Source organism: Achroia grisella, unplaced genomic scaffold (assembly GCF_030625045.1).
Source record: "Achroia grisella isolate CSIRO2021 unplaced genomic scaffold, CSIRO_AGI_Agris_v1 utg558, whole genome shotgun sequence".
Taxonomy (NCBI): domain Eukaryota; kingdom Metazoa; phylum Arthropoda; class Insecta; order Lepidoptera; family Pyralidae; genus Achroia; species Achroia grisella.
This window is the reverse complement of record NW_026712938.1, coordinates 3,496,290-3,507,436: the sequence shown is the minus strand read 5'-3', so window position 1 is coordinate 3,507,436 and position 11,147 is coordinate 3,496,290. Positions and strand designations below refer to the sequence as shown.

Genomic DNA, 11,147 nt, shown 5'->3' with positions numbered 1-11,147 from the left:
GTCGCGCCCGCTACAGCCCGCCGTAATAAATTCTCATAGCTCTACTCATAGACACGCTCTGATGCTGCAATAAAACAACCGATCGGCTGGGGTCGGTTCGTGCGGAGCCAATGCGCGTCCGGTTCTACGCGAATAAGTATACCTTTGGTCCTTGAAACATTAAGTTGGCCATCGCCGAATATGCAAAGCTACTGATCTATGGCCGCCACAGCGACACTACGAACTTTACCAGTCTGTCACGTTATTAGATTAAAATTAATTATTATCTTTAATAACAATATAAAGTAGATCGAGTGTAAAATAACGTAGAATGTCATTATACAAAATATAATAAATTATCTTTTATATTTTTATTATATATAAGTCGCATTATTAGGATCACAATTAACGAATTTTTAAAATAAATTTGAGATCTCGCTTATCATTACGTAGTCTTTATTCTGATATAGAACACATTTCTAATATGGTGACTGAAGTAAATCAACTAACGCGTATACGATCAAGCGAGAGAGGCGACGTGGTTACCGCGACGACCGCACTGTGCGTCGGCGACTGTGCGGTAATCGTGCGGAAACCACCTCGCGATGGTGTGGCTACTAAAACACGGGACATATTACTTGGCGGTAAATACAATATATACAAATTATTAATAAAAAAACAATACTACAGTATGAAAACTAATTTATATAATTATGTATACATTTGAAATTTATTGCTATAATTTTGAAGTTAAATAATGTATTATATGCATATATACATATAAAAATAAGATGGTATATTTGAATGCGAGTGTGATTTTACGTGAGAGATAACCTCACAATATAGCCCGTGCTAGGTGCCCTAAGGGTGATACTAACGAAATAACCTCACAAACTCGTATCAACAAACCATAACAACAACAATGAAACTAATCTTTCGTCTAACTAATCCTGATTGCAGTTCGAATGAATCTAATATCGATCAGATGGTATCGACTAAGCGTAGCGCCATACAATGACCGATTACACGATGCTTTTTAATGACCTAGTCTGAAATACTTATTGTTCACAAGTTTCTTATTTATTGACGATTACGGCTATTTCATGTAGTTTTTTAATTTAGACTATTTTCTGTTGAATTTCGCGTAAAAAATTAAAATGTTTTAAGAATCTTCTTGAAAAAAAAAACCACAATTTACTTGTTTTTTTTTACATGCAAGAATACATTCACGATGTCCAAGGACAGAACTAGGTCATTAAAAAGTTAGCATACATGTGCCTCTAGATCGGTTATACGTCACGATAATTGACGGTGTCAGACGGACGGCAAAATCGGTCGCGCGTTACGCGCCAGTGTGGCGCTTACCTAAACGTCTTTTTACACATGCGGTTATCTATGTATATACAATAATTGTCGTTATGTATCGTCTCGATGCAATCGCGGCGAACCGATGGCTTCTCACGAACGCGGCGAAACGAACGTCACTCACTATGTCTGTTTGTTTGTACTCGTACTCGCACGGGGACAAGCGGCCGTGTGCGCTTTTCCTACATTAAAAAGGTCGGTAAGAAAATATAATTATAGTGAGGATGTGACAGTGAATGAGACGGCCGACGGCGACGAGGTGCGCGCGCGCCGCTCCGCCGCCGGCCCGGACCTAACAATTATAACATCTCATCGTAATAATTAAATATTCTAAGAAAAAATGTCTTAAATACCTATAACACCGTAAATATAAAACAAATAATTACGTTAATTTGTTAGGTATGATATCGATATTCCGATCGTCCTATTGACTTCACACCTTTCGATTTCATTATCAATTTCCTAGCTAATGTTTTTAACAACATAATCGCGGTCGCATCTCCAGCGGCGTGTGCGGCTCGGCGGTTGGCGCTCGGCGCTCGGCGCTCGGCGGGTTGCCAGCCGCACCTGACCATTTCAGCGAACGAATTCGGCACGAACGAACAAAAAACGCGAAGCGAGCGCGCCGCCCGGCGACGAGCGCACTCCATCTAACACTCCATTATTCAATTAACTACATACTCATAAGTAATAAATTACCTTTAAAAAGAATATTGATTTACTTCGTATCATTTTCAATATTTTTTTTTGTAACAGGAAACATTTATATTTATAACGTATTTATATAATAATAGCATTTAAAAGATTGTTTATTATTATTACCTAAAATTTAATACCTAGATTTATAATATTAATGTTTAATTGATGTAGGTAATGAGTAATAATAATAGTAAATAACGAATGAATGCAACCGAGTGCAAGTGTATAGCGGTTGCCAGCGGTTAGCGTCGGTAGTGTTAGCGTAGGTGCCGCGGTAATGTCCGCTACGCTACGTCTACGCCGTGTAGCGCTGCGTAGATGTGCGTAACACGCTCTACGGCGGTGATACGCAACTAACCGATACTATTCCGTGTTCGCTGCAAACTAGACAAAGTGGTCGATAAAATGTCTCCAGTACCTAACGAATATGATTAATGAATTGACTTCATATTTTATACTATTACCTCGAACCTGCGCCATTTCTATATATTTTTATATCCCTGTCTTTATTTTATTGAAATGTTTGTGACGTGTAGATAACTACTATACTGCCTGTACGTAAGTTTACTGTTAGTATTAATATTTTGATTAAAATTTAAAATACGACTAAGTATGGTGTTGCTCCTCGTATAAAGAGGAGGCTTGAAATTTTTCAACAGTGGTCTTATATTACGGTAAATACAATCGTAAGAAACAATGAAATATTTATTACGTAATGCACAAAAGTTATTTATTTATTATTAATTATATAATTACAATACCTACTTTCAAAGGTACAAGATAGAAACGAATTATTATCTTAACGCGATGAGAGATATTGTGAAATGTTCCGACCTATCTTTCCAAACGTCCCTATGAATCATAAATACGATCATATTATCCTTAGGATAAAATTTTATATCATAATACATAATATTAGAAAGTATGTATACGCGTAACTAACGTAGTCTTATACGGAAGTAATCGAGAAACTTGTTCGCTACTGAAACAGAACAGCCGTTCAAAGAGGTGATTTTATACAATTCGAATTAGGCGAAAATAATTACATTCATAGGTAAAATATGCATAATATATAGTAGTATAATAATTATGTTAATATTTGACATTAATATTAAAAATAGATAGAATAAAATATGTGTTGGTGGACGAGCGAGGAGGCGCGCGGACGCACTGTCGCGCACCGCGTTATTGTCTCCGGTCTCCAGCCGTCGCTTGTCGCCTGTCGCCTGTCGCCAGTCGCCAGTCGCCAGTCGCCATCGCGCGCGACACGGCCCAACCAGCTTAACTATCTATGCCGCTACCGACCAACTTAACTTTGTACACATGGAATACGGAAGGGCCAAGCTTATTGCGAATGTGATCACATTTCGATACTTCTATAATGGGTATTAAGTTATGGGTTTTAAATTATTAAGCATGCGATTGAAAATGTATTATGTAGACGCGAACGGTTTTTACTACAATTCTTACTCTCAGTATTATATTATATATTTATTTATCGTAATTCCATTTCCGCGCACGGTAAGGATAAGTATTACACCTTAAACTGTAATTTTTCTATGAATAAAATATTTTAAAGACATACCTCCCTGCAATAAAATCGTCTAGATGCACATTATTATTAATATGAAATGTATTTTTTTTTGTAGTTTAAATTGTTTTATTATTCTGACAACACATCTACGGTACAGTCGAAGCGAGAAAAATTTGAAAAAATACCTGTTCAATCGATATACTTTACTATCTTTCGTTCACACGACAAAAAGTATATTATTGTTATTTACAATAGAGGGGACGGTGAGGAGGGTGTTGTGTGGATGAGGAGAGGGGGGGGGGGGATAGGAATTTGGGAGGTGGGGTACGGTGCGAGAATAAGTTGCCGCGGTCGACGGATCAGTCCGCATGGCCGGACGGATAAGACGACCGTTGCCGCTGTGGCACGCGCTGGTGTGTTGTCGCGCCATGCGCTGGCGCACTCTTACGCTGGCAGCGATGGGCGCTGTCACATTGGCTAGAGAGCGCTGCGCGTGACCACGGGCGGGTGGCGGGGCGCTGGAGGAGGGTGGATCTTGCGGCGGCCGGGCTGCGCTCGGGGGGACGCTACGCGCCGCCACACCGCTCGCCACCTGCCAGTGACAATATAATACAATAATCAGCAATATACATTTGTGTATGAATTCTTGATATTAGTTCATACATTCCTACCTATTTACTCTCATTTAGACTATCATAATACTACAAGGTAACTAATGTATACTAAAAATTATACTTACGTAAAATATTTGTGCTATAACGCTTTCAATGATAACCGTTGGTAAAAGCCGCAGGAATCAGGGGTCCCTGAAATATGAGGAAATAATTTGATTAATTATTTATCAGTAGCGTTAACCTATCTCAAGTGAAGCTCAATGGAACCAAATAAAAGTTATAAATTATATTGGAAATTGAATGAGTTTATCCAGTTACCGAGTCATAATTGAATGAGAGTATAAAGCGTTCAGTGGAACATTAACCTCTCCAGGGGCAGATTTAAAGGTAGTAAGTTTGGTATTCGCAGTCGATAGAGCGGTAGCGATGTCGGTGGCCGACAAAATAAAAACAGTGAGTGGATGAGTTAGAGCAATGCGCGACCGCTACGCTACGGTAATTACACCGCTTGTTCTCCTTGATTTACGGTTATTGCCCGTAGGGCATTCCCGTTACCTAATAAGACCGTTTTACACCCGGGAACCACATGTGCCAGACCGGCCGACGGCTGGACCGTTCATTCTCTCATTAGCGACGTATTTGTTTTACCCAAGCGATTACGGACGATTGAGTTAATATCCCATCTGATATATGACGCGACTAAAACAGAAGTGGTTCACTATAAGCTCCACTGACTCTATAAAACATTATTTCTTACAATTATTTCGATGCAGTTAGATAATGACTTGTTTATTATACGTACTTGATTTAAGTATAGCTAGCGCCTAATATTGAGCGATGAGAGGTTCGGTACTATAAAAATTAAAGAATCTTTTGAGAGTGGTTTGAAAAATGTTCTTGAGATACGAGGACGTGAGGAGTTAAGATCTCAGCGGCGGCGGCGGTTCTAGAGGCGTCGACAAGCAATGAAGACTGATGGCGTCTCAGGAAAGCAGTTATGGAGCACGGTCGCAGTTTTAAAAAGCCATTACCCGCGGCACTGCACCGCGTAGATTGCCGCCCGCCGCCGCCACCACCGCCGCCGCCGCGATCATATTTCGGAACACTTTATAATCGCATCTCTCACGCTTCACTCGCTTGCTAACTTATGGTGATTACGCTTTAAGAGCGACAAGGAAGATCGGTTCCATAATGAGATTGGACCGTCTCGTCTAAAATTTTAGTGTCGTAGACTGCTAATTGCGTCTGCGGTGTTCGCACCACTTTCCGACGGCTATCGAGTCAGCGCTTACTCCCTTTGCACTTAATACCTTATTCTTTTATGACTAACTGTTAATTAAATTTTTAACCAGCTCGGAAGAGATCTTTGAATTTATTCGTTTAAGCTGAACTATCTGGTTGCTACTTGCAGCCTGCGCTAGGAAAGGAAAGACTGTCGCTATAAAATTTTAGGGTTAAAGACGAGAGAAAAAAATATATTTCAACATCTCAAATCTCGAATCAAAGACACCGAAGAAAAACAAAACAGAACAAACATTAATTTGAATTCCGTGACAGTTGAAACTTCTCGAACAAGGACAATTTTGAGAATTGCCTTCATTTGGGTCCTACTGAAATAGGCATTTGGAACATGACGTAATAAATGAAAAAAGTTAGAATCAAAAGTTAATAACTTTATCCCATTCATCACGAAATAAAATAAAGTACCTACGAAATTTATCTTATAGTCATTTTATACACAATATTATAATCTTGTATCATTCCGTACTGGTTTGCTCAATAATGTTGCAGATATATGCATGACATGAATGGACTACTTTTTTTATAGCCACAGTAAATAAATTGTACCTTGATATGTTGGAAAATGCATATACATATATATGTAGAAACAATGAGATTTATAGAGTATAAAAGGTGCATTATACACCTTGAAGTTAAACCTGGAACAATAAAGATGTGTACTCACTGGGGTGTAATTGAGGGGTGCACGGCTGACTGCAATCGCCGGGAAGCCAGATGGCTGAGGGCTGGCCGCTTGCACATATCCCACACTATCGGCTGCAGAACCATACACATCGAGCGCGGGCCCAGGCGAGCTAGCCGCCGGGAAGCCGGCCCTGCCACCAGCTGCGTGGGGCGATGCAGGTGGTCCGAAGCCAGCTGCTGCTGCTTGGTAGTTGTTCATCACTGTGGATCCGGCAATGTTGTAAATTAGTATTTACGAAGTCATCAAAAGTCTATTTAATTTACGTAATATTTATAATAATTATAATATAATTAATATTTGTTAAATTATATATATTTTGTTTTTTAATGTGTAGATAGTTGTTTGTTATATTTAAATATAGATTTGGTTTTCTTTGAAAAAATTGGGAATAGACTAATTTGTTTTCATTAATAAATGTAGTTTGAACATGGAACATAGAAAGCGACAAATCAGTGTGGCAGCTTGTCTTGATGCGTGTTGTGTTGAAATAATGAATAGGTAGGTGAGGTGTATGACATAACATCCCATGTAATGTATGATGATAAGTATGTTAGAGGATTTGGACAGGAGTAGAGAATGAAGGGCGTCCTCACCTGAGAGCGCCTGCGCGAGCAGCGGTGTGTTGTTGTTCGGTGTGAGTTGGCCGTTGGTCAGGTCAACTGCAAACATACACACGGTTCGCAGTCGCTCCACATACACGTGTGACGCACACACTTGTTAGTGATAGCACGCACACAAATCCATGACTGAACCATCGTTTAATTTTTAATTCGACAATTATTATCCGCTTTCTCCCTTCTTTCTTACAACACCTCATCTTCTCCGCATTAATATAACATACTGAACGGTAAAGTGACTATCGATGTAATCCCAACTCAATATTAAAGTTCTACAGCGCGGATAAAGTTGAAGCGCGTAAATGCATGAATAATTTAGCCGTAAGAGACAGATGCTGTGCTGAGGAATAAGGATATCTTAAGACTCCCGGGCTCAGATTATGTCGGAACAAAAAAATAACACGTATGTCACGTGCATTCAAATGAAAAAGAGAGCTCCAAGTTTCGCGGGTATAAATCACAGAGGGCGAAAAAACTTTTACAAAATATCCAGTAAATTATCCGACGTGAGTTCTCGCTGGCACGCGGCGGTCTGCTTATTGAATAGGGAGGCGCATTAGCATACGGCTCACGTCGTAGCATCTTAACGCCATTCTCCAAGACGCCGACACGGCAACGCTCCGCTCATGGCTTGTGGCCTCAGTCCGCGCACAACCAGTGCCAAACTACGTTTTACGCATTCCGCACAACGATGCAAATCGAACGCAGATATTTTGATAGCTTTTTAATATCGCGTAGAATTTTCTCACATAATAAGGATCGAAAGTCTTTTCAGCATAAAACTGTGCTCGGCAACCCCATAAAGATTTTTCGACAAGTAACTCGGTTTTATCAAGACGAAATCTTTACTCTAAATAGTTTTATATCTCAACACTAAACAGATCAAAATACATTCTATTTTTTATGCTTGCTCATAGTGTCACCATTACCCCTATTGGCTTGTACGACAAATTTTATTTTTGTCAGATGCGCGAGTTATGATTTAGTGTGAAAAATGGAGGTCCGAGGTCGCACCAGGTGATTACCGGCCTGCGAGTGACTTTGCAAAAAAAGTACAATATAAGTAATGGAGGATGAATGATAGATGGCGTGGCGGGTAGTCGATCCCGCGCCCGCGACCGCTCTCGCTCCCGCCCGCCACGCCTGCGCCCGCTACGCTACTTGTGTACCACACTAAAATGCTGACACAATTTAATAACATTACTTTGCGATGTAAGAGGTTATTTATTTGAGGGTCACGGAGTAATAAATAAGAATTTTAGTGGTGGCGCGGACGTCTTGCCGTCGTTAATGTATCGAACAGACAAACTTCATTCTTTCCTCATTATCAAGGTTCCCAATTCGTCTATTTTTACTAATCGATAATATAAAGGTATTATTAGTTGTTTTTGATTTTATAATTAGTTATTGTTATCTATTATAATTATTAAAAATAGACGATTTATAGCAGTTACAGTTACACGAAATTGTACCAATATATGTTAATAACATGAAGCCTTAAAATAAATCACATATATGTATAGCTGTGGACAGCGTCATCTGGTTCTATGCAAAGAGAGCATGGATGTGATACAGATAATTAAACTGTATAATTTAATCATATTTCACATAGAAAAGGCCTGGAACTATACAAACTGATATTTACAGTTTGTATGTGAACCCAATATTATCGAATTGCAAGATGCTATTTAAACCCGCCCACGTCACTGATACCGTCATCGTAATACGAATCGTATATTTAGATTTTTCAATCAGTACACGAACACTGGTGCTTCGTTTGCCAGAAGCGAGCTACTTTAAAAGCAATATTATGACGTATACATTAACTTCTTTTATTACACAACAAAGTTTTATGAATGTATACATGTTTATTCATCTTTACGGATCGTAAAGTCGTTCATAATGTAAGGGAAACGCTATGGTTACCTAAAAAGTCGGTAAAAAGTGGTTATAAACTAGGTATCGTCTCAATCATAATGTACGTACGGTTTCATAACACACAGTCACAACCAGGTCCAACTAAGTTATGCGAGGCGTGTGCCTGACCTCAAATAATTTACGACTTAAACTATTTACAAGCGAATGGCGTAAGCTTAGACTATAGTATCTATCTACAATGGTCATACATAGATATCTATCTGTATCGGACGGTAACTTTCAACAGTAAACTGCATCGTCATGTTAACACATGCTCCAAATGTAATTTGTGCGTGTAATAGTTTAAGTTTGAAGCTTTGAGCAGTCAAGTGGTTAAAATGGAGTTGCTTAAGTGGAATGAAAATTGTGCCCGTAAAGTTATGTACGTAACTTGAATTTACATATATTATTGACTTTATTAATGTAAACGTAAATAACCCTATTATATAGAAGTAGATTTAGCGATATATATTAGACTTTATGTGTGACCTTATTTTCTTCTATGGACTTTTCCATCCAATATATTACCTATGTGTATTTATCTACAGAAACAAATGGATTGGAATAATTCATATCCCAAGTGCGTCTCACCTTGCTGGAGAGCACACATTCATCTATGAATTCAGAGACCGTCTTTCTAGAGCTATTCGAACTTTTATAATTGCGAAGTTCGGGGAAACTTAATAATTCTTCTTCAGAAGTAGGATGATGCCCCGACGAAATATTCACGGGGCGTACTCACGTAAGACCCGCCCTTGAGGCTACTGTATTACGTCAGACTTTTTATAACATGTTCAAACTCAACTTTGTACAATGAACCACTAAAATTGTGCTCTGAGAAGATAATATCGTTTTTACTTTTATTTTGATACAAAATTATGATATATCTACATAAAACCTATAGTGTATAATGTTCGTAGACATACATGGAAATAACTGATCAAGAAACTTGCAAAAATTAAGTTTTGTTGCCTAATATACAATAAATAATAAAATAAACCGTTTATTAAACAAAATTAATAAATTATATTGCAAAAACTTTGACAATATCTTCTATAAAATTATTAATAGTTACTTAATTAAAAGTTTATTATAATATAAAGTAATGACATTAGGCCGTGACACAAATTCGCGTTATGAAAAATTTAAGGGCATAAAAATGAAAAAATGGATGTACAAAGTTGAAGTTTGAGCAAAAAATATACACTGCGAGATAGGTTACGAGCACCCATTAACGAAGTTCAGTAGGGAAATGGTCCCGTATATAAAAGTTGGGTGTTCCCATCTCTCACCTACGAGATCCTAATACTTCATTTCCCACTTGGCACGATTGAAATGTTTTATTTGGGCGTTTACTGGATATCCCTGCTACCGCACACGTCTCGCGCCGCCCAAAACGTATATTTAATAGGTGCCATCAATAACTCGCCGCGAAGATGATACGTTTTTGGTGGTTTTCGATCGTTTAGCTGGGACTTATCTCAATTGCAAATTAATCGAATTTCTATGCTAGTTCTTGCCGACCGACACGCACACGCCTTGCCCATTTGTAATTCAAAGAAGGAGCGGAGCGGTTGTTTTACTCAAATAGTACTTTTAGTAGGTAACTTTCATTATGATTCGCTGTTTCGTTGTAATCACAACGTGGTTCAGTCATAGATGAGAACATTAATCGGAAACACGTAAAGCGATATTAATAAAAGCAAAACGAAAACTGAGAAAATACAAATATCCGAAGGACATTGAATAGAAAAATTTAAAACATTTCTACTGACAATTAAAATGTCTTATGTTGATAAACCATAGTACTACCCATGTAGTCAAATTATAAATGTACTTGCGGATTATGTCCGCTTACAACTACATCAATAACTACAGTTCGAATTATCTTATTTTTCTAATCTATATAACCTTTTTCTTTCATCTACGTACTCGTACTAATTGCCAATTTGTATAATTTTTAACATTTTAATACAATTCTATGTTATATTTAATTTATCTAAGGCACGAGATATATAAATAACAATTATAAAAAAAACTATTCTATAAGTAAAATCTTAAAACTAAACATACTATAAAAGAGTTTGCACCACCAATTATAATATAATATTACCACAAATTTAAACTATTCAATACGCTTACAATACCTACAGTCATAAAGACGAAGCATTTCATAGTCCTACATCAATTTGATTTCAACTCTTATTAATACAATATTTAATGTTTACTAATCTCGAAGCTTTTCTATTACACATTAAGACCAATGTCGCCCGAAATAATTTTAAATTACTATTGACTAGTCTATTCGGAAAGACCTCTAATTCAAATATTGACATCGAGAGATAAACTCTACAAAACCAGCCTAATCTTTCTTTTCATACCTCTCTAGATTATCTGTCTATTCTAATATCTATTAAAATTTTGCTACATTTTAC

The 11,147-nt window shown here is 37.8% G+C and overlaps 1 protein-coding gene across 3 annotated transcripts in view; it reads right to left on the bottom strand.

The window, feature by feature from the left end:
* Window positions 1-562: 562 nt before the first annotated feature.
* Window positions 563-11,147, bottom strand: part of LOC131848493 (RNA-binding protein Musashi homolog Rbp6) — a 516,162-nt gene continuing 505,577 nt past the window's right edge. For 2 of the 3 annotated variants that reach the window (XM_059198376.1, XM_059198378.1), the window contains 4 exons: window positions 6,772-6,837; window positions 6,158-6,378; window positions 4,317-4,383; window positions 563-4,169 (listed from right to left, as the gene is read on the bottom strand). In XM_059198376.1, the coding sequence (XP_059054359.1) occupies window positions 4,342-4,383; window positions 6,158-6,378; window positions 6,772-6,837 (329 nt within the window). In that variant the 3' untranslated portion in view covers window positions 563-4,169; window positions 4,317-4,341. The remainder of the gene's footprint in view (window positions 4,170-4,316; window positions 4,384-6,157; window positions 6,379-6,771; window positions 6,838-11,147) is intronic. The other variant, XM_059198377.1, reaches the window with a different exon arrangement.